Source organism: Thermochaetoides thermophila (genome assembly GCF_000221225.1).
Source record: "Thermochaetoides thermophila DSM 1495 unplaced genomic scaffold scf7180000011820, whole genome shotgun sequence".
NCBI classification, from domain to species: domain Eukaryota; kingdom Fungi; phylum Ascomycota; class Sordariomycetes; order Sordariales; family Chaetomiaceae; genus Thermochaetoides; species Thermochaetoides thermophila.
Genome location: NW_006383036.1, coordinates 897464 through 919572, shown reverse-complemented (window position 1 = coordinate 919572; position 22109 = coordinate 897464). Strand labels below are relative to the sequence as shown.

The window sequence follows — 22109 nt, the reverse complement described above, 5'->3', positions numbered from 1 at the left end:
ACTGCCATCCAATGCCCTCCTTATTCACATGTATCCCTTCTCTGAGCCAACCGGCAAGTAAAACTCACCCAACCGAGCTATACCACGAACCCATTCAATTCACCTATTCACACCAGCCAAGTATCGTGAAACCAAGCAAATCACAGAAAACAAAGCAATGTTTCCCTTTCTCTAATGCAATAGTGGTGGTAAGAGCAAATATGTAGTGTTAATAGTGAATTGGTAAGTAGGCAAACAAGGGCCAGACAGAAAAGTGCCAAACAAGTAACAACCCATACAATAACATAAACTACATGGATGATAACACCTTACCTTGATATATACCCTTTCCTTTCCCTCCCTTTCCGCCTGCCCACCAATGCTTTCTTTCAATGCCTTCCTTTCCTCCCATTGCCATGACCATGATGTGAATGGACATGTGCCATGCTTTCTCTGCTCCTTGCTCTTTCTTCTTTGGCTTGTTCAGATAACCCTTGTCTGACCATTAACTCACCCCATTCACAACTACTTTACCTTTTTCTTCTCTTTCTTTTTTTTTTTGGCTACTCCAACCCCACACGGATTGACCCCAAATTGACGGAGTTCATTTCTTCTCATCCTTCTTTTCTTCTTTTTCATCTTTCTTCTCCTCATTTTTCTTTTCCTCTTGTTTCTCGTCCTTTTTCTCCGACTCCTCATTCTTCTCACCATCCTTCTTTTCGTTCGCCTTCTTATGCTCCTCCAGCGCGGCAGCGAGTTCCTGCGCCAACTGCGGGGTCTTAACCTGAATCATCCACGTCTCCAAGCCCTTCCCATCGTCCCTAGCAGCGGCAAACTTGATAAACTTCGGGGTCGCCGCATCGGGTTTGTATGTAAACTGCGGCAACACAAGTTTGTTGAGCGCGATGTTGCCACGCGGCTCGGCACGCAACAGCATACGGACGGCACCGGTTTGCTTGTGCTTCAACAGGCGCAGCGGACCGACACCCATCACCTTCCATGGCGAGTTACTCTTTTTCTCGGCAGGTTTCTCGCCGGAACCGTTGCTAGAGTCAGCAGAAGAATCAGCGGCCGTCACCAGTTTGACAGCCTTGGCGCGCACTTCATGGACGACGGACTCGTCCTCCTCGCCCGGGCCGCCGTCGGTTAGCGAGATTTGCTCCTGTGGCTGCTCATCGGCGTCAGCGCTTGCTCCTTGATCTTCTCCTGCTGCTGCCGCATTGGCAGCAGACGGCTCCGGCGTAGAGGCTGCGGGGGTTGTTGCTAAACTAGAAGCCCCGCCAAAGGTGAAAGGGGAATCTAACGAAGAATAAGCACTTGCTTTGTTTTCGGATTCGAGAAATGAAGGGACGTGCTTACTAGTACCTGTAGAGGTTCCCCCGACGGGAGCCAGGCTGCTAGCGAAAATATTCGACGCGGCGGGAGGGTTGTTCTGGCCAAAGAGAGGCGTGCTGCTAGGCTGTGAGGCTCCGAAGCTGAAGATCGGCGCTGACGAGGCGTTGTTGGAGGCGTTCGAGCTGTCGGAGCTGGCACCGAAAGTGAAGCTAGGAGTGCCACCACCGGCACCAAACGTGAATGGAGCCGACGAGGACTGGCTGTCGCCGCTGCCGAAGTTGAAAGAGGTAGGAGCCGAATACGAGCCGTCGGAGGCGAATGGGTTCTTAATCGTGCCATCCGAGCCACCGGCAGTGAAGGTGAACGAGGCGCTGGCGCTGCCAAAGATCGAGCCAGTTGTCGAAGGCTGGCTTGCCGTGGTGTTCTGAGACCCGAAGTTGAAAAGCGGCGTTGAGGTCGAAGTGGTGGAGGTGTTGCCGAAGAGGCCGGCGGGCTTGTTCTCTGTGGTTGACGGAGTGCTGCCGAAAAGCGGCTTCTGTTCAGTGGAAGCCGGAGCAGAACCGAAAAGAGGCTTCTGCTCGGTAGAGGTGGAACTGTTACCAAAGATGCTGGCAGGGTTGTTCTCCGTCGTTGATGGAGTGATGCCAAACAGAGACTTCTGCTCAGTCGAAGCAGGCGCCGCACCAAAGAGGGGCTTAGCCTCGGTGGTCGAAGTGCTGCCAAACAGCGGCTTCTGCTCGGTGGCAGTTGTCGAGATGCTACCAAAGAGAGGCTTCTGCTCGGTCATAGTAGTGCTGGAACCGAAGAGAGGCTTTTGCTCAGTTGAAGTAGCAGAAGTGCTGCCAAACAAGGGCTTCGAATCGGTTGCGGCAGTAGCACCAAACAGAGGCTTCTGCTCCGTGGAAGTGCTGGCAGGCGTGCTACCAAACTGGAACACGGGCGCGGCGGTGGTAGTGCTGCTGCCGAACAGCGGCTTGTTCTCCTGAGCAGGAGCAGGCGTGCTACCAAACAGAGGCTTGGTGTTAGTGGCAGGAGTAGCCGAGGTGGTAGTGGCGCCGAAAAGACCGCCCTTGTTCTCGGTCGAAGTCGCAGGGGCAGGAGTCGTCGAACCAAAGAGAGAAGTAGTAGGCTTGCTCTCAGTGGTACCACCAAAGGCGAACTTCTTCGCCGTCGGCTCATCTGAGCCGGAAGTAGCTTGGGTGGACGTAGAACCGAACAGATTAGTAGTAGTAGGCTTGTCAGCCGGAGTCGTCGTAGAGCCAAAGAGGTTGGTAGCAGCGGGCTTATCGGCTGCAGTCGTAGCAGAGCCGAACAAGCTGCTAGTAGTAGCAGGCTTGGAGGCATCCGTACCGAACAGAGAAGTAGTGGCAGGCTTCTCGGTCGGGGTCTCAGTTGAGGGAGGCTTGCCAAAGAGGCCGCCGAACTGGGGCTGGGTGGCAGGCGCCGTCTCGGTCTTGTTTGGAGTGCCGAACTGGAAGAGGTTCGTCTTCGGAGACTCAGTGGTGGCCGGCTTCGCACCGAACAGAGTCGATGTGGCAGGAGCGGGAGCAGGAGCAGCCTCGGTCGGCTTGGACTCTTCATCCTTTTTCTGCCCAGCCGCAGAAGTGGTGGCACCGAAGAGCGAATTTGTCGTGCTTGTTGCCGGCTTCGCGCTGAAGAGAGAACCAGCAGGAATCGAGGTCTCGGTGGGGTTGGTGGTAGAACCGAAGATGTTAGTCGCTGCAGGCTTGGGGGCCTCCTCAGTGGCCTTAGTCTGAGCGCCGAAAAGGTTAGTGGTAGGAGTAGCCTCCTTGGGCGCTTCAGCCGGGGCAGCAGCCTCCTCGGGTTTCTTCGTCGTCGAAGCGGCGAAGTCAATCGTGTCGGTGGTAGCAGGTGGCTTAGGGTTGGAGGAGCCAAAGATCGAGGAAGTGCCCGGGGTCGCGAACTTGATACCGGCGCTGGCATTCCAGGTGTTGTTGGCAGGCAGCTCCTTGACAGGGCTGAGAGAACGCTTCCTGGATTCCCCAGAGAACAAACCGCCTTCAGGAAGCTGCCTGACCGGCTGGCCGTTGGCGTCCCTGGTGATGCGGTCGAAGATGCTGCGACTTTGGGTGCTCTCGCCGCCCTCGGAAGGTGCACTGCTCGAAGCTCCATTGACCGTGGTCTTCTTCTTCTTCTTCGCCGGGGTTTCGTCCTCGGCTTCAGCCTCGGAGCCAGTGTCGCTTTCATTATCTTCATCCTTGCTGGCATCAGAGAGATGACCAAAGATGTTGGAGCTAGTGGCGGGGGTCTTCTGGGCATTGTCGAAGATGGAGCCATTCGGCTTGGCGGCCGTGGAAGAGCTGAACAGGGAGCTCTTGGGAGCCGTCTGCGGGCTAGCCGTCTTGTTGGCGATGCTCTCGAACACCGACTTAGTAGCCGAGGGGGTTTTCGCCGGTGACGGGGAGCCAGGCTTCTGGAGCTTGGAAGGCTGGCTCTCTTCCTCAAGCTCGTCGTTCGCCTTGCGCTTATTCGTGGCCGGGGCCTCGGTAGCGCGTGCGCGTTTGTTCGGGCTAGCAGTATGTGTGAATGTAGAGCTAGACGGTTCCAAGTCTTCTTCAGCCTTCCTCTTACCGCCACCGTTGGTCTTGGCTGGGGCGCCAGACTCGTCATCAGAATCGGGGATGCCATGCTTCAGCTTCCATTCCCTCTTGACCGCCTCGGACGCCCGAACCGTCTTGAACTCGTATAGGCCATAGCGAAGCATAATCAGGCTCCGGCTCTTCTCGTACTCCTTGGCAAAGTTTAGGATGTTAATCTTCCAGTCCTTCTTCAGGAACACTTCATCAGCAGCGTACTTCAGGCGCCGCAGGTCAAGAATGCAGAAGAACTGCCGCCTCTGGAGATCATCGAACTCAGGAGGGCAAAGGTGCGCGAGGTACTCGTCGGCGTAAATAGAGCCGGCACGGTTCGGGTCCTCGGGAACCTCCTTAGCCAACATCTCACCGGTTAGGTGGCGAGGGGGCTCGGGGATCTTCATAGGGAACAGCTCGGTCGAAGCCGTGTTCGACAGGATGCGGTTGTTGATATCGACATTGGCGGCACGTCCTGGCCTGCCGGGAGTGACAGGCGGGAAGCTCTGGGTCAATGGATGCGAGGAAACGCGTTGGGTATAGGTTGTGGCGGGCGCAGGACGCGCGTACAGCGAGTTGCGGAAGATGCTAGGACGCGGTGTAGAGGGAGCACCCGAGAAGCTGGTAGCTTTCGAGCTGGTCGCCGGTGCAGGAGGATTAGGAAGGTTCTGCAGAGCTGGAGTAGATGTAGAGGCGGCGAGCTTGTGAGGATTGTCGCCTGGTCTCCGCTTAGGGACTGGAGTGGCTGCTGCTGGGGCGGGAGTCGAAGGCGCGGGACGATGCGCAATCTCAGAGGCGGAGACGCTCTGCGAGAGCTTGCTGGAAGGGCCTTGCGGCTTGGGGATGATCTTGCGGACTGAGAGTTGAGCCTCGGAAGCGCGTTTCGCGGGGCTGAAGGGCGACGACGCGCCGTTTGACTCGGGTTGGGGAGGAGGCAGCGAAGGCGCGTTCGCGGTGACCGAGTTTGAGTTCGTGGACTTGCCCTTGCGATCCTCGGGGGGAGCAGTCGAGCTGCGGAAGAGGCTTGTGATGCCCCCGAAGATGCTACGCTTCTTGGATGGAGGATCCATGATGTGCGACTGTCTGATGATGGGGGCCTCACCTCAAGGGGCGAAGCCGACCGACGGGGGGAATCGGGTGATGAGAATGATATGCGTGATGCAAACACACAGGATTAGGGATTACGTCGATAGGATCGCAGTCGGGGGCATCCAGCCTCGATTCCGGCTCTGCGAGTGGAATGTCGCGTCGAAGGCGAGATGGACAGCGTTGACTTGTGAACGCGAGAGGATGAGAGATGGGTTGGGGGAATTTTGGCGGGTTTGCGCGACTGTTTTTTTTGCGAGTCGTGGAAGTGGGAACCCGACAGACGCGCCAAACAGGAGCGATGCGAGGGCCCGCGAGAGGAATAGGGGAGAGGGAAAACAAAAAGAAGATAATGAATGAACCCCGTCCCAATGAGAAAATTACCGACGCAAAAAAGACGATTTCTCTTTTCACGGTCGGATGGTGGCGTGAATGGAGATCCAAGCCCAGGACGATGAGGGCGATGGCGTGTTTTTGAAGGAGGGTGCCTCTCCAGCAACGGCTGGGTCGTGACAGGGAAAAAAAATTGATCGAGGGCGCCCTTGCAACACGGGGGAGGGAAGCTGGAGGCGCTTAATGGGCCGCCTGGGCAGCTGGGGACCTTGGCCCAGATCAGGGAGCTTCACGCGTGCACGGACCACAGCCCTTACTTCGAAGACTCCCAATCAGAGAGCTGTGAATCTCTGTGGCGGCGGGGGGGCCACGCGACGCGCAGCGGCCTCAGGCAACAGTCAGATGCAACCATTGCGCCAGTCGCATCATCAGACAAGATCTTGTCTGCGTGAAATCCGGCTGCGGCCCGTATCATATATTACGCTGCGATTGCGGTTTGCTGAAGCAAACTTACAGGCACACCTCAATCAAGTGTCTAATACAGCCGCTAGAAAATACTGCTGCCGAATCCATGCTTGGATCTCTCGAAGAGAGCCAATGCATCCCCAGGCTACCCATTGGCATACTTCCCTGTAATTATTCTTACGTTTTATTCCCAGCATCCCACTCCCAACCATAACTGATAACCCGAAGACACTTACCCCATAGGTGTGGGACAAGGACGGGCATCCCCCAATCCATCCCAAGCCCATCAAAAACATCTTGCCCTCTCCCCCCTCGAACTCAACAAAAGTCATCCATCCACCCATACCATCCCATCGTAGATGTTGATCATCGAGACCAACAATACATAATTAGCCAGCCAACGGATAGGGAATGCTGAAAAGCTATATGATACATAAAGCTCTCCAAAAGCAGCACATCGTTACGATGCTGGCCAGGTGAAGAGCTACCCCTAACCACCATAGGAAGCCACAGGGGCGTTGAAAGACTGAGGAATGGTTAAGATTAGGAGCTGATAGATACCAAGAAAAATATCCTCGTTCTTCTCAAAGGCAATCTGCCTTATGTTGTCAGGTTGACTCCAGAAAGTTTTGATAGGCAGCGAAAACCGCAGGCGTGGCAATGGGGCACCGGCTTACTCTCGCATACATCTTTTCTCAATGTAATTAATCTTTTGTTATCCGTTTTGCAACTTACCTACTTATCCAGTATGCCGTCTTGGATTGTAGCACAGTTCTGTATCGTCCCTGAGCTTTCTTGAGCTTTCGGCAAAGCTGCAGGACAAAGAAGCGCAGGCCCCTTTCACCCGATTTTGACATGATGTTGGAACACCGTAACGCAGCGAACAGCTGAGCACCTTGGAAGCGCAGCACTGCTGTTAAAGTGTCAATGCCGCACGGCTATACACAGTTTTACGATCAAGCATTCTTACTGTCACATAGGAAGAGATATGGCCGGGACGGCCTGCAAAACCCTTGTAGTCTAAACAGCATGCGTTTATTTCCTGAAGACCCTGTACAAAGCCGACCCTTGCTGCCTCAGAGGACAGGAATGGTATAATACACGAACGCCATCACCAAACATCATTATAATTAAGAAACCAATACAGTCCGTTTCCCAAAGAACAGCTCAGAGCTTGGCCTTGGTCTGGGCCTTCTTGAGGATGGGGTCCAGCTTAGTAGCCTTCATGACGTCGCCCTTGATCTTGAGCTTGCCAGACATGAAGAGCTTCTGGGCGTTGGCCTTGCCAGCGATGAGAGCACCAAAGTCGGCGTCAGAGAGGAGGAGGGTAACTAAAAGGCCCGTTAGCACATGCTCAGAATGATTCTGAAACTTAGGGGTAATTCATACCAGTTGGCTTCTCGGGGAGGCCCTTGCCGACCTCACCCTTGTTCTTGAGGTCGATGTACCAGCTCTCAGTCTCGCCGGCGGCGTTCTTCAGGGTAAAAGCGAAGACGGCATTGCCCTGCTTGATGGCATCCTTGCGGGTAGCCTCGCTGGCGGTGAGCGCCTTGTTGATCTCGTCGAAAGCCGCAGAGGCGGGGAACTTGTCTGGTTTGGCGGTCAGTCTGCAGTCCGGACTATCCGAAGGTTGGAATGGCGTCTGCTGTGTTGTCCTTCATGCAGGGACTGCAAAAGTGGGAAGGCTAGGAAAGGCCGTGGACTCGTGGATTGATGAGATGAAAGCCGCGCTTACCGTTTTTCAGGGACATTTTGGTGGTGGTGATGGTGAAAATAGATTAACTACTAAGATGTTGGGTTGAAGCAAGTAAGCGACAACTTTGCCGGGCAGACGAGACCTGAGCGATTTGGGGTATCAAGACGCTGTGTGAGATGATGGATGTGTTCGAAACAACATTACGGCGACAGATCGCGGGGGATCGGAGGTCCGTTTATAGCGTCTGGAGAAGATGGCACAAGGCGTTGGCGCTGGCCAAGGACAGGTTACATGTGATAGAACCTCGGCGCATTCTTTCCTTTCCTGTGGAGAGCAAGGGGAGCAATCGGCCAAAACGGGTCCATGTGCCGTGGTGGGGCGGAAGTTTGGGAGGTGGTGGTCCCACCACAGCTTCACCGACCCCACACGAGGAAGAGCAGGAAGCTCTCGAGGGGCACTTCGAGTGGTCGACAGGTGGACAGCGGGCGAGCGACGATGCGCCACTCCGCGAAACCCTCGTCCCGGGCGCCAGGGGACGCGAGCATGATGGAACGTCTTCAACGAGTTGCCTTGCGTGTTTCGGCCGGGCGGTGTGGTATTGAGGATCAGGACATTGCCGACTGCCGAATGCGACGACTCGGTCCCGAAAACACTGACGGCGGAAGAAGACAACGACAGCGAGGACTTGATCAGTTGTTTGTCATAGCTGTTGTCATTGGGGTTTGCCTTCCCCCCATGTCAGGCATCTGTGTGTAGATAGGTCAATGGAAGACGACAGAATAGATGACAACTCCAATCGGTTTCCTACCAGCTGTATGGAGAGCAAGCTGGCATTTCGAATAAGGGTACATTGAGGACGCTCGAGCAGTCTTACACCTTGACCTCTCTCCACTGACGCATCATTTATTGTAAAGGATTCCCTTGGTCTCGTTCCTCGATGAGGAATGTTACATACGTACACCAAACTCACAATACACATGGCCTGGGACAACATTGGCTCTGAGGGAGAAAAAGAGCCAAAAACAAGCCAAAAAAACCCTTTTGACTGGAAATTGTCGAAAGGGCCCAGCGCAAAAGAAATGGGAGAAAAAAAAGGCGGCAATTCTCATGCGACGTGGGCCCGATTCGAACGGACGCTCCCGAAGGAACAAGATTTCTAGTCTTGCGCATTAGACCACTCTGCCACCACGCCTGCTGGTAGTGTGCCTTCCGAAATTGGAAACATGAAGCATGCCCCTCACCTCTGGGATTGGCAACGTCCAGCTGTTGCGACGTTTGCGCTTTTGAGTGGACAACCTGGCGCGTCCGTCGCGCCAAACGATTGAAGAGGCGGCTTTCGTCCCATTCTCCGTGACCCATCACTTTTTTTCCTACGCTCAGGGCTTTCTGTTACAACTTTCCGAGTTTTAAATCACAGCTTCAAGCTCTGTTTCAAAAACTATTGTCTCGAGGAAACTGCTATGTTCTGAGATAATCACTGACCCTCAATCAGCAATTGCTGGTTCACACACACACACACACACACACATAACGATGTCCAACCTACTCTCACTCCTGGGGTGGACATTTCTCCCCAACGTAAGACTCCAAGCCCTTTTCGGTTGTGCAGAACCTCTCTAATTGTCCTTTTAACAGGTGGTAACAGGCTGGGTCCAATCCCTCTACTACTCCCTGACCATCCGCGCCGGCGACCCCCGCCCAGTCCCGGGCACCCCACGCTGGGCGGAGCACCGCCGATGCATTCAAATCGTCGTCGTCGCCCTCTACCTCCTCTACACGATCTACGAAGCCGACTACGATCTCCAACAGGCCGGTACCTTCTACACGGACCTTGGTATTCCGAACAACGCGACTGAGCGCGAGATCAAGATCCGGTTCCGGCGCCTAGCCGCGCTCTACCACCCCGACAAAGTCGCCCACAAAACGCCTGACGCCAATGCTTACTTCGTCCACTTAAAGACCGCGGCCGACACGCTGACCGACCCCGCCAAGCGCTTCGCGTACGACCGGTTCGGCCCAGACATCGTCAACTGGCAGCGGTGCGTGACGATCCGGGACTTTATGGCGCGCGGCGCGCAGGCGCTAATCCCGTACTACGGCATGACGGCGATCTGCATGTACGGGCTGTCACTTTTCGGGTTTCTGGAATGGGGCCGGTACGAGCGCTGGCTGGTTCTGGCGTCGGTTTTGACGTTCGAGGCGTACTGCATCACACGGCCCAATATGCCCTTCGTCTTGGAGAAGATTATCAACCCCCTGGTGACGGCACTCTCCCGACTCGTGGGTGACGCTACCTCCTCGCCTGCTGCCTTCATTCGCGCACCGTACCTGCCATTCCAGGCGATTGCGCTGGCACGTAAGGTGAGCGTGACTATGTTCATCGCTTTCTCGCAGATCGGCCCGCTGTTGACGGCAGATACATCGTCGGGTCGGGTTGTAGTGCGGCAGAACGCGGCTGATGAGGAAGTTCTGCTGCGACAGGCACTGGACAGGCTGGATGCTGCGGTAAGGAAGGTAGATTCGGACGCTTCGAGGTTGTTGGAAACGGAGATGTCGCCATTTAATGGGGACGAGGAGGTCAAGAAATACATGGGCGCTAAGATTAAGGAATGGTTGGTACAGAATACTATTCGTTCCGACCCCATGGTCCGAGACGCTCTAGGAAGGTCGTTCATGAAGAGGAGGGCCAATGTCCCTGCTGGGGCAAGAGGAACAAAATAATAGTTTTATTGATACATAGTGATAGATACGTATAAATAGCAATGGTTTCGTTTTCTATTACCACGAAGTAGAGCATAGTGATGAAGTCTAATGGGCTGCTTATACAAACTTGTGTTCAACCATTCCAGTCCAACCAGTGATCATAACCTTTGCCTGCCCCTCGTCTCGATCGGCACCGCACAAACAGACACGGCCGCTGCCAAAATCAGCCCTGCCGACAGGTACACCGGTGCTGTCGTCCCATCCCCAGGTACCGTCGCCGCAATGATGGGAGCCATTAGCCCCATCACTCTGTTCAGGAAACTCGCTACCCCCGTACCTGCTCCCCTGACTGGAGCAGGGAAGATCTCAGGCGTAAAGGCATACAGCACACCATACATTATATTTTGTGCAAAGGCCTCGATACATGAGAAGATCAACTGCACAGTTGGGGACCTGGTACCCAGGCGCACAAACAGAAACAAGAATACAGCTGACACGAACGTTGACAGCGCAAGGGTGCCACGTCGGCCTAAGAGCGGAGACCGCATTTCTACTGCATAAGCGGCGATGAGGCTGCCCGGAATGCCTGCAAGGCTGGTGATCGCGTAGTTGCGATAAGTAGACGGAGGTAGTTGGGGAACCGTTGATGAAGGATCGGTGGGCTGGCTGCCATGGGAGAAGTATTGGGGTAGGAAAGCGTTGAACAGCGGATAACCCATACCGATTGTTGCCCAGCAGAACCAAATTAGTGAGGTTGTGATGGCGAGCTTGCGGGTGTTGAAAAGGGGACGGATGCGGTTCGCCGAAAATGAGGCAAGGCGGGTACGAACGAGATGGCTGATGGTTGGACGTTGCTGACGGCGACGCGGCGTGGTTGTCATTGGGACCGGCTCATCGTCATCATCGCCCATAACCTCGTTGAGGATGTCTTCGGTTAACCATGTCTTTCTCCCATTACGAGCTGCCAGCCCTTGAACAACAGCAACGGCCTCAGATTGACGACCTTGAGAGAGCAAGAACTTGGGAGACTCGAGCATCTGGAAGATGGCGAAGCGTACGAGGAACATGGCAAAAGTGATAAGGCCGATGGCACAGACGAAGTAGCGCCATCCCTTGTATGCCGGCCAGTTGGCGATGAAATACCAGGCAAACAGGGATGAACACAGTTGCCCAATCGGCCACCAAATGGAGAGCAATGTCAAGAGAGAGCTCGAAGCATCTGGCAAGAACTCGAGGAACAATGCGCCGTCCACGGGGAGATTACCGCCAACGCCAAAACCAAGGACAGCGTACATGAAGCAGACGCCGCCCCAGGTAGCAGCCCAAGCTGAGACAGTACCGAAGATGCTTGCGATTAGTAGAGTGGCGTTGAAGGCTATCCGGCGGCCCATGATGTCAGAGCCAATACCCCAGAAGAAGCTGCCAAAACAAAGGCCGATGAACAACGACGAAGTCGTGTAGCGTACGGACTTCTCTGAGATGCCAAACTCAGCTGAGAGCGAGGGCAATGTAAGCGACACGCCCTGCATCCACAAACTATCGACGTCAGCCCAGTCTTCTACATACAAAGAACAGCGGCCGGACAAGATAGACACTTACTTGTCGGCAAACCAGCCAAATCCGCACAGCACAAACAGCTGCCAGTTGTATCTGCCCATTCCGATGTCCTGGATGGCCTTGTTGATGAGCCGGGACTTCACTACATAACACACCAGCATTTAGCCCTTCTCAGAGAGCACACTTCTGGGGCCTGGGACACGACGAGCAGACTCACTCTCATATACGCTTCTAGCCCCTCCTCCCCTTCCCCCTCGTACCGCTTCTCTCAAGCCCTCAATGCTGTACTCCTCGTAAGGGCGACTTGTATCGACTATGGCCAGCATTCCGGCCGTGTCCTCGACTTGATCAAGACCGTCGCAATAATCACCATTACCTTCATCATCGTCCTTATCGGGAGTTCCCTGGCAACTCATATCGGCTGTATAGTGTGTATCTGACTGCTGCTCTCTCTCAGTCCTACCGCGTCTCTTAGACCGGTATGAATGACTGTGAAGATAGGCTTCTTCTAGGGGCACCACGACGTCGGCCAATTCTGGGTAGGGCCGCGACCGAGTTCGCATCAACAATGCCGGAAGCATTCTGTATATTCCCCGTCAAAACTCGTCTATGATTGGTATTCCTTCGATACGAACTGCGATCTGCCGTCTGACGCGCCGAAGGGTGGTTGCTTAAAGCAGCCGGGCGGTGTGCGTACACTAGCGTGTATAATTCAGCGGCCGCTCAGGGGTTGCGCAAACAACTTCCAAGCTGACAAGTGTGAGCAATTATCGTGATCCATGCGCTGATAGCCCACGTCAACCGCAAATCAACCAGGAAACAACATCATATTTGACGAGAAATATCTGAAGTTCGAAATCGAATATTAAATCGAATCAGACGAAAATGCGGCGTGGCAGGAACCGTTTGAAATCGCTAGTGTGGGGGCCTGTGGCACCCTGCAGCCAATGGAGTTCGGGAAGGGACGCCACATCTCAACGGTCTCATGACTCTTGTCTTCCACTTTCAGCCTTCCAGGGCTGAAGGTTCTCAACGTCTGCCGGCCGTCAGGTCGGAGCACCTTTCTTCTGTGTAATCTGCTAGGAAACGCGGCAATTTTCTTGGGCACTTCAACGCATAGCTCTCATCCGAGCTCTAAGATTTCAACACTGTAGCCTGGCAACTGTCTTCTTTCTTCCGTTTCGGCTCTTAGGGGTCAGTCCAGTCTTCTATTCAGCCAGTTGTTCGACTTCATTATCTCTCACCTTCAAGTTCGCATGATGGCTTCACCTTGACATGGCGCAGCCAACTGTAAGGCGCTTTTATCCAGTTGGACAACTCAGCTGCCTTTTCGGAAACCTACTCGCGGATGACACAGACGGATCGTAACTTTAAGTGACGAAATGATATCTCTGTGCAACCTCAACGGTACTTTTCAAGACCTGTCCGATACAAAGCCTTGGTGTGTGGGTGTTACACCCGATCATAGAAGTGACGTCGTTGGGAGGGACATTCTACGCAGCAAGAGGCCGAAGACATATCATATATGTTTGGTTCTTTAATGCTGGTAGCCAACTCATCTTCTTACGATCTCAAGGAACTGCCAAAAGTCCGTATGATCGCCTTTGTACAGCAACAAGGTCACCGAAGGGCAAGATGGAGCGGAACTCCGTCTCGGAATGTTTCCGTTCTCGCACCACTTCGAGCACTCCATCAGAAAGTCGAGACGGCAGTGAGCCCTCTTTGTTTTCCAGAGTTGTCATTTGCCAATAATGCCCCCAGCCATCCACCTCAGGCTGTTTTTGCGACAGATGGCGTTGACTTGGGGCTCCAGCTCGTCCATCTCCAAAAACGGGAGTGCCTCGGCACCTCTCTCAAGATCTGGGGAAGTGTCGTTCTCTTGGTGGAGATGCGGGGAAGTGTGGAGGAGAACGCAGTTTCACAACCAATCATAAGCCGTCCCTCTTCCCCAAAAGGATGCAGCGAGGACCCGCTGCCCGTCGTTTGCCCCACCCATCCGAACTAAGTCGTCAACCCGACATCAACACCAGGCCCTTCTAGCGGATCAACTATGTCAGGTCAAGCTCCCCAATGCACCGTCTTTTTGGTTCAGGATACGAGGGGAGCATCTCCGTGCCCCCATCGAGCTCTAATGTACTTATCCTCAAGCGCCAAGTGGCCAATTGGAAAGGACGAGCTTTTGCTTACGAGTCCCTTCTACGGCTTTTGGTTCCTGTCCTCGAGGAACTATCCGAAAGTGAGACAGATCGCGCAGATTGCCAGGTTGTGCAAAGTTTTTCAAAATCTAATTCCTTTGGTTTTATTCAGTCTGAACTTTAAGCTCTAAGTTTGAGCGTCAGTCCGTCCAGCCTGTCATAAATGAAACTAAACGGGTCAGACCACTACCCCATTCCGAACCCCCCGAAGGTTAGCACATCTTGGCCTGAGGGGCGGTCCTCTTCAAAGCACCAACGGTGTCCTGTTCCAAGAGAACTACTTCTCCTTTCTGATGATCTTATCCTGAGCAATAAGGGTCTCCAAGGAGAACCAAAAGTACAAATATATTCCCCCAATGCTTTCTACCACCCATTTGACGGGCAGCGAGTCTCAGATCACCCATAATTCAATCCCTGGCATGAGATAAAGTATATATGAAGAGCTCAACACGTAGTTTGGACGATTTATTCTTAGAGACTTTCTGGCTGCAACCTGTGTCCTGCTGACCTTGGCTTCGTGAGCCCGCAGCTCTGGAAATTGACTCCCGTGCGTTTTGGAGTCCAATCGTCTCATCTTGGTCCTCATACATAGCCAGGCCAATGGCGGGGTATATAACCACTAGCGATCCTCCTCTGGTCTTTCCTGTCCCTTGATGTTTTGTCCCACTTTTCTTTCCTAGCACTTTCCTTATTATCCATCCAGCCAGCAGGTGGGACCTCCTCTTCCGTCTATCAAATTCTTCGTCTCTTGTGATCGTTTTTATCCTACCTCTCTTGAACACAACACAATTTGTGAATACCGAGAAACATCCGGCTCATCATGGCCGCCATCGAGTCGCGCTGGTCGGCGCCTATCCCCAACTGCTCGTTGCAGATGTGGATTTTCGGCACTGCGAGTCGCCCGATCCCCGACCGCGTCGCCTTTGTCAATGCTGCCAACCCTAGCGACTCCTTGACCCTCAGGGATTACCGCAATCTCTCCAAACGCGTCGCCTTGGGCCTTCTTGAAGAGGGACTCAAGCCCGGAGATCGAGTCTTTATCCTTTCTCCCAATAATGTTTACTTCCCTCCACTCTTCCTCGGTGTGCTTATGGCCGGAGGCATCGTGACCGGCGCTGGCCCGGGTGCCAGGAGCGGAGAGATCAAGCATCAGCTCAAGGACAGCGGGGCTAGCTTCATCTTTGTCTGCCAGAACCCACCGTCCGTCTTCAAGATCGTTTTCGAGGCAGCCAAGGAGGTTGGCGTGCCGACGAACCGCATCTTCGCCTTCGGTGGCACTGGCGACCGCCCCATCTCGGAGATCGCTCGGTCGGATCTCTCTCGCGACCAGAGTAAAACACCTACGTCAGTCCCGACGCGTCACTGGACTGAGCTCTTGACGGTCCCTCCAGAAGATGCTGAGCTGTGGCACTGGCCAGAACCGGAGAACCCGAAAGAGACGACCTGCTGCCTCAACTACAGCAGCGGCACCACTGGCTTGCCAAAGGGCGTTGAAATTAGCCATTACTCATACGTGGCCAACGGAGTCGGCGTTACTCACCTGATTCGTCTGCGTCCCGACCACGAAGCACGTCTCAAGAAAGATCGCGCATTAGCTTTCCTGCCGTTCTATCACGCCTACGGCCAAACATACTTCATCTCCATCCTGCCCTTCCTCGGCATTCCCGTCTATGTAATGTCAAGCTGGAGCCTGCCTAGCATGTTGGAGTACATCCAGAAGTTCCGCATCACCATCCTACCGGCCGTGCCTTACGTCCTGACCGAGATGGTCAACAAGGTCGATCTGGTCAAGAAGTACAACATCTCAAGCCTGGACTCTGTTGGTTCCGGCGCTGCCCCCCTACCTAAGGGTACCCACGAGGCAACGGAGCATCTCCTTCAGGCAAACGACCCCAACTTCCGTGTCCGTCAGGGCTGGGGCATGACGGAGCTCACATGCACGGCCATGGCCTGGGACCCCAACAGCACCATGGGCTACTCGACCGGTGTGGGTGAGGTCGCGCCCAACTGCAAGGCCAAGCTGATGTCCCTCGATGGCAAAACACCCATCACTACCCCCGGTACACGTGGCGAGCTCTGGGTCAGCGGACCGACACTCATGCGCGGTTACTGGCGTAACAAGCGCGCGACGGACGATACTATCGTCGTCGATGCTGACGGTACCCGCTGGCTCAAAACGGGAGACATCGCTGAGGTCGACCGCTTCGGGCCTGGAGCCATTTTTTTCGTGGTTGACCGCATCAAGGAACTCATCAAGGTCCGTGGCAACCAGGTCGCCCCTGCTGAGCTGGAGGGTGTGCTTGTGCAGCACCCAGATATCGATGATGCTGGCGTTATCGGTGTACCTAAGAAAAACGACGAGTGCCCGCGCGCGTACATCGTTCCGAGGCCGGGGTCGGGGCTTACGGAGAAGGAGGTTCATCGCTGGATTCAGAGCAAGCTGAGCCCTCATAAGTGGTTGACCGGGGGCGTGAGGTTTGTGGATGAGATTCCGAGGAATAAGGTACGTTCGCCGAATACATTAAGTTGACTTTTCAGACTAACTCTACGTGTTATATCATAGTCTGGCAAGATTGTCCGCAACCTGTTGAGAGAAAAGGCTAAGGAGGATATGGAGAACGATCCCAACGCTCCTCTCTCGTCTAAGCTGTGAGGGAGACAATCAGGGAATTAATCTGTATATACCGTGGGCTCTTCTTGGGTACTGTTTGCTAAAGCCTTGTTACGGCGGCATATTTGTTGTCATAACGACCCTTCGAGTCGCGCGTTCAGATGTGACCCGCACCACTATTGGTGTGGCATATTCTAGAGTGGAACGACTGCGTACTGTAGGACTTCTATCTGACAAACTAGGCCTTAATGAGATGCCGATCAGTAATTGTGGCTCGGCGGTGTCCTCAAGTTGCATTACTGTTGAGCTGGCGAGGTGTTAGCCTTACTCGATCCTTTGTAGGCTTAATTCTTTACCTGATCTCGCTTTTTCCCGAAGCAAGACAATCATAGGTACGCTTATTAGAACTTGATCAATGTAATGTTCTAAAATGTCTGGGAGGCATGTCAGAGAAGTATGAGATGATAACTGCCTTCAGGATATAGTTTCTCAAAATCTCCGAGTCAGACGTACAGGACCAGCGTTGAATAAGATGAAAACCAACAACATGGACCATTCTTATGTCATAAGTGGTGCTGATTGGGAAGAGAGCGAACACAGGGCTCAAATAGCACTTTCGCTGGATACATGCTTGTTCGTTTACGATGCCTTGGGTAGCTTGGGGATACAACGTCCTCCGTGTAAAGCGAGGTGGTCTGACTGTCGCTTGAGTTACGTACTGCTGAGGCTACAGTTTCCTTTCAGCACATCTACGAATCACAGTTCATGTTCACGTCGCCCAGGCAACATGCAGGAGGGGCAACCACGTCCAGAACGGCAAAAACCAAACTGGAATTTGTTTACTATCTAAGCTACCGGTAAGTACTGTCCAAAAGCGACCTTATCCCAAGAACTGTCCTCCGCTGAACTGCCCAATCCGCGAGAACACAAAAAGCGAGCGAAATCCTCGGAGAGCTAGTCCTACCGAAACACACCATAGCCAAGAGACCAAAAGACCTCGCGAAGCAGGCGGAGAGTTGCTCCTACCCAGTTTCCTTCCAAGACCCAAACTGAAGGGGACAAGACTCCCCACCAGCCGCTAACTCAGCCACAGACGCAGAACGACCCGCTTAGAACAGCTTGTGCTCCAGGGTCATGTCGTTCTCGGGGTCGAGACCCAGGCAGGCGCGGAAGATGTTGGCCATGGCGGCGCGCTGCTTGGCCAGGGCGTTGACGACGGGGGTGCCCGGCGGGGTCATGGGAGCCTTGAGCATGTAGGACAGGATGGAGAGCACCGAGTGGAAGTACTTCCAGTCGGCCTCGGTGGCATCCTCCTTGTGCAGACGCCACTGGATGCGGGTCATCAGCTCGGCGACGATCACCAGGTCGATGATGAGAGGGGAGGCGAGAAGGGAGTCCTCGCAGACGTTGGCGATCCTGGGAGGGGTTAGTATCTAGCGTAACGGGGGGAGGAGAATGAGGAAATGGGGGAAAACTCACGAGATGGTCTGGTGGCCACCCAGGAAGATCTCGCCGTGGTACTCATCCATGGCACGCTTAGAGTCGCCGACGGCCGGGACGTACTTGATGACGACGATGTGGTCGGGGTGTTCGCCGGGCTTGTAGAGGACGGTGTTGGCCTCGACCATGTCGTCGACGACGTTGCTCTTGGAGATCTCCTTGGAGCGGAACTGGCGCTGAGAGCTCAGGTTCTTGCCGTCGTTGTTGCCGAGATGGTTGTACGAGGCAATCGAGGTCAGCTTGATGCCAGCGTTGATGAGGAAGTCAACCAGGGCCGACTTCATCTTGGTCTGGCCGGACTTGAAGTCGTCGCCGCCAATGAAGGCGCCGTGGCGCTCGGCCAGCTCGATGCAGCCGGGCACGAAGGTGTTCTGAGGCGAGCCGTTGATGAACGGGACGCCCTCCAGGATGGAGGAGACGGCAAAGACGGTGGAGGGAGAGACCTCCTCGTGGCCGTTCTTGATGGCGTTCAGGAGGTTGTCAGCGGTGTCGTTGACGCCCTCAATGATGCTGGCATAGCGCTCAGTGTTGGCGGTCCACAGAACAATGACCTTGTCGAGACCGTTGGCGGCCTTGAAGTCGCGGATGTTCTTGCGGATCTCCTCAACGTGCTCCCAGCAGGCCTTGTTGCCAGGGAGGATGTTGTCGGCACGGTCTTCTTGGTTGGCAGCAATGAAGTCAGGGTAGTAGATGCTAGGCAGGGGCTTCATGGAGGCCATCTCCTTGCGGACAAGGGCCTTCAGGGACGGCTCCAGGACCTGGGCGCGATCCATGGCATCAGCCAGGTTCAGGCCGGAGATATCCCAACCGCCAATGACGATGTCGTTGGGGTGGACCATGGGCAGGACGCTGTGGAAGGGGATGTTGATGTCCTTGTGGGTCTTGGCGTCGGTGCCAAGCTTGATCGTCGAGCCCATGATGACGGAGCCGTAGTAGTTGGCCTCCTGCTTGCCGTTGCGGGTCTCCCAGACGAGGCCGCGGCGGTTGGCAATGATACCGGCCGTGATGGTCGAGCCGTTGTTGCCGCCCCAACCGACGAGCATGACACCGAGCTTGGGCAGCTTGCGGTCGACCTTGAAGTCATAGACCGTCTCGCGAGGAGTGGCGATCAAAGAGCCGTCCTCGGCGGTGGTGACCTCAGTGGTGCGGTAGACGTACTTGGAGCGAATTTCGTCATCCGTGTACACGACATTCGGCGAGTTCACCTTGAAAATGGGGGAAACAGTGGTCGGAGCGACCGTAGGGGCCGCAACGGCGGCGGCGACGCCGTTGCCGTTGGCTTGTCCACCACCGTTCGCAAGGCCCGCGTCGACCTCAGCGTGTGGCGCCATTTTGGATGTTTGGTTGGGGAAAGGAGACAAGGTATTCGGTAGAAGAGATCAGAGAGCTTTTGTTAACGCGAGGATCTTAAGGGGTCCAGGCTGAGTCCGCTGCACTTCCTGGGGCGGCCGAGCAACGGGCTCCTGCGTACGGGTGATGGACGCTGCGAAATGTCAGTCATTCTAGTGTCGGGCGAGCTAAACGGGCGAAAAGGGGAAGCGTAAGGGAGCGCGCGCACCTGTTCAGGAGGTTGGAGAACGTTTTGACGGTGGAGCGATCGCAGCCCGAAAGCGCGATCAAAAGACGATGAGTTGGTTGGTTGGGTGCCGGTTAGGCGAGCGTGTTTGGGAACGCGAACCGAAGTTCAAATGAAACTTGTTTGAGTAGACTTGTTGGTCTGGGGAAGAAGAGAGAGAGCGAGCTGGCATCGCGGGAGAGAAGGGGTCTTTATATACCTCAAGAGCGCACACCGAAGACCCTTTCTTCCTGACCCTCCCAACCGACTGGGATCATGGATGGCCACGGATGGTACCCCTCCAAGACCCTGACGGGACCCTGATGGCCCCTCCCAGCCCCCAGGTCCAACTGCAGGGCAGTCGGAGTGGGCGGTGAGAGAATGCGCCGATACGCTACTACACAACCAGCGCATCCCGGGTGTGGTTTGGATATTGCGTGCCGGCATCCATGCTGTGGGCTATGGGTGCATCGATTACGGTGCAGCCAGCGAGCGTCGAGCATCGAGCGATCATGGATCCTCTGGTCCCTGTAGGACAGCCGACCCAATGCCGCCCGCAGTCCACAGGGATAGGCAAAGCTGGCCGATGCTGCATCGCCAGGTGCGCAGACCCGTATGCGAGCAACAACTCAGCGGACCTAGAGGGCTCCACGTCTCGTCGGACAACTCGGGGGACCCGGGAATGTTGAGGTGGCCGCTCGCCTTGGGTTCGAGCTGCAGCCAGCATTCAACCATTCAACGACTTGTCAGCGCGGAGTTGAGACCTACATTGTACATACACCCCTACCTCTGCGCTCTAGGCTCTAGCGTCTCCAAGTCCTACCTAGCTTTGGCGGGTCCAATTCCGTCCTTCTCGGACCTTCTGAGAGGCTGAAATCTGCTGCAATGACAAATGTTGACCATGGACATGGATAGCAAGGATATTGGTATCGCACCACAATGATTCTCCCAAAGTCGGCCCCGATGCTGCACCCCTTTTGGTCTTTTTGCAAACTTGGCGCAAACGCAACAGCTCACTCGCAGCTTTCGCACATCTCCCCGGCACCCGGCATTGGCCAGCCAGCGAATGATAACAAAAAAAAAATCTCTGTGGAGCGCCTGGAACGCTGACCTGTCCGTAGCTCCTAGCCCAGCAAAAGAGCCTTAAAAACTGTAGAAAAAGCCCACTTAGGCCGCTGGAATCTTCGTACAACCCTTCCTGGATGTTAGCCATCCATCAGACGACGTTCTAGGATCGTCTTTGTGCGGCGTATCGTTGATCGTTGGCGTGAGATGCGTTGTTGTGCACCCCGCTCTCGGGTGCCCCTCCACAACGCTGCCTTGCTGCACCCTTGCACTTTTTCCTAGGCGCTAAACCCTGAACGGGCGTGGGGCAACAGCGGGGACCTCGTCGACACCCCTGCACGAAGCCCTCTGATTGGTTAAAGGGAGTTTCTTGTCGTCCTTGGTCCTCCAACCATCTCGCGCGACCCGGCCAGGTCCGGAACGGCTCGCCGTCCTGGTGGGACTGAACCGCTGCCTATGTCATCATACCCGCGGTTCCTGTTGACCTCCCATCACTTGCACATGAGACACTGAAGAGAGCATTTGGACGAATGTCGAGGCCTAGAGGGGCAGGGTAGAATCAATTGCTTGTGGGCAAGTGGGCGGCGATAGGAAGAGTCTTGTTGAGGTTCTTGGGTTCGATAACGACAGATGTGGGCGAGGCAATGGCCCTGGATACAGCACCCCCTCCCCGCCATCTCCCGACTAATACGCCCAGATTCCCAGAACGGGCAGGCAGTCGTACCCGGCCTCACTACGGAATATCTCGTGCAGATTGCAGTTTGAGCCGCTCAACCTCACTCGCTCGTCTGGTTGCCTGCGTCCAGTGTCTGAGCATTGTGGCTCGCTCGCCACTTGAGGGCTGACAACAGCGAGCACTCCCCCCCGCGCCTCATCGACTTCAAAGGATATCAATGGAATCTTCGAGTGCGCTTTGGAGTTGTGTTTGCCTCGGTTACCACGTCGCAGCAACACACCCTGTTGGCCAGCCTGGGACAGACCTGGTCCGAGCGGTGAGGCACCTGCAGATCTAAGCTTTTCTTGATCATTTGAGATCGGATCAAGAACGGCTAGGGATTGGTGGTTCATCCATCTGTTGTGTTATTGTGCAGAGTGGGATGTCGTTCCACCCGCCCCCGGCCCAGCTGCGTTCTGTCTGGATGGCTGCGGGGTGACTAACACCAAAGAGGGTTGCAGCCACGCCCTTGAAATGGACCGGGAGTGCGCAGCCACGACCCTTCCTGCATCGATGACGTAGTTGGAGACCTGTCGGTTCACGGCACTCGACCGTGCAGTGTCTTGTGTGCAGTCGAGGGCATTGGCAACTTGAGCTGATTCCTAGATTGAAGTCATTTATTACCAGAGTGACCTACGAGTTGCAATGATCCGGGATCTGCTGACAGTTTACTCATTGCTCTTTGTGTGGCCGGCTGTGCCGAGCATCGAGGGTATCAAAGGG

The 22109-nt window shown here is 54.9% G+C and overlaps 6 protein-coding genes and 1 non-coding gene across 7 annotated transcripts; 2 read left to right on the top strand and 5 right to left on the bottom strand.

Moving 5' to 3' along the window:
• Positions 1 to 583: 583 nt before the first annotated feature.
• CTHT_0052560 (uncharacterized protein) lies at positions 584 to 4975 on the bottom strand (the record flags this gene model as incomplete). Its single annotated transcript, XM_006695532.1, has 1 exon — positions 584 to 4975. The coding sequence occupies one exon, from the start codon at positions 4973 to 4975 to the stop codon at positions 584 to 586; it is 4392 nt and encodes a 1463-aa protein (XP_006695595.1).
• Positions 4976 to 6956: 1981 nt separating this feature from the next.
• On the bottom strand, positions 6957 to 7540 carry CTHT_0052550 (putative lipid transfer protein; the record flags this gene model as incomplete). Its single annotated transcript, XM_006695531.1, has 3 exons — positions 6957 to 7120; positions 7179 to 7379; positions 7525 to 7540. The coding sequence occupies 3 exons, from the start codon at positions 7538 to 7540 to the stop codon at positions 6957 to 6959; spliced, it is 381 nt and encodes a 126-aa protein (XP_006695594.1).
• Positions 7541 to 8595: 1055 nt separating this feature from the next.
• Positions 8596 to 8677, bottom strand: CTHT_0052540. Its single transcript has one exon. It is a non-coding gene; the product is annotated as a tRNA-Ser (tRNA).
• A 341-nt stretch (positions 8678 to 9018) lies between these two features.
• CTHT_0052530 (putative chaperone protein) lies at positions 9019 to 10206 on the top strand (the record flags this gene model as incomplete). Its single annotated transcript, XM_006695530.1, has 2 exons — positions 9019 to 9063; positions 9121 to 10206. The coding sequence occupies 2 exons, from the start codon at positions 9019 to 9021 to the stop codon at positions 10204 to 10206; spliced, it is 1131 nt and encodes a 376-aa protein (XP_006695593.1).
• A 140-nt stretch (positions 10207 to 10346) lies between these two features.
• CTHT_0052520 (putative sugar:hydrogen symporter protein) lies at positions 10347 to 12161 on the bottom strand (the record flags this gene model as incomplete). The annotated part of the gene is made up of 3 exons (XM_006695529.1): positions 10347 to 11724; positions 11788 to 11887; positions 11963 to 12161. 3 exons carry the CDS (start codon positions 12159 to 12161, stop codon positions 10347 to 10349), a joined length of 1677 nt encoding a protein of 558 aa, XP_006695592.1.
• A 2599-nt stretch (positions 12162 to 14760) lies between these two features.
• Positions 14761 to 16593, top strand: CTHT_0052510 (uncharacterized protein; the record flags this gene model as incomplete). The annotated part of the gene is made up of 2 exons (XM_006695528.1): positions 14761 to 16443; positions 16504 to 16593. The coding sequence occupies 2 exons, from the start codon at positions 14761 to 14763 to the stop codon at positions 16591 to 16593; spliced, it is 1773 nt and encodes a 590-aa protein (XP_006695591.1).
• A 1067-nt stretch (positions 16594 to 17660) lies between these two features.
• On the bottom strand, positions 17661 to 19382 carry CTHT_0052500 (myo-inositol 1-phosphate synthase-like protein; the record flags this gene model as incomplete). Its single annotated transcript, XM_006695527.1, has 2 exons — positions 17661 to 17967; positions 18031 to 19382. 2 exons carry the CDS (start codon positions 19380 to 19382, stop codon positions 17661 to 17663), a joined length of 1659 nt encoding a protein of 552 aa, XP_006695590.1.
• Between the last annotated feature and the right edge of the window lie 2727 nt (positions 19383 to 22109).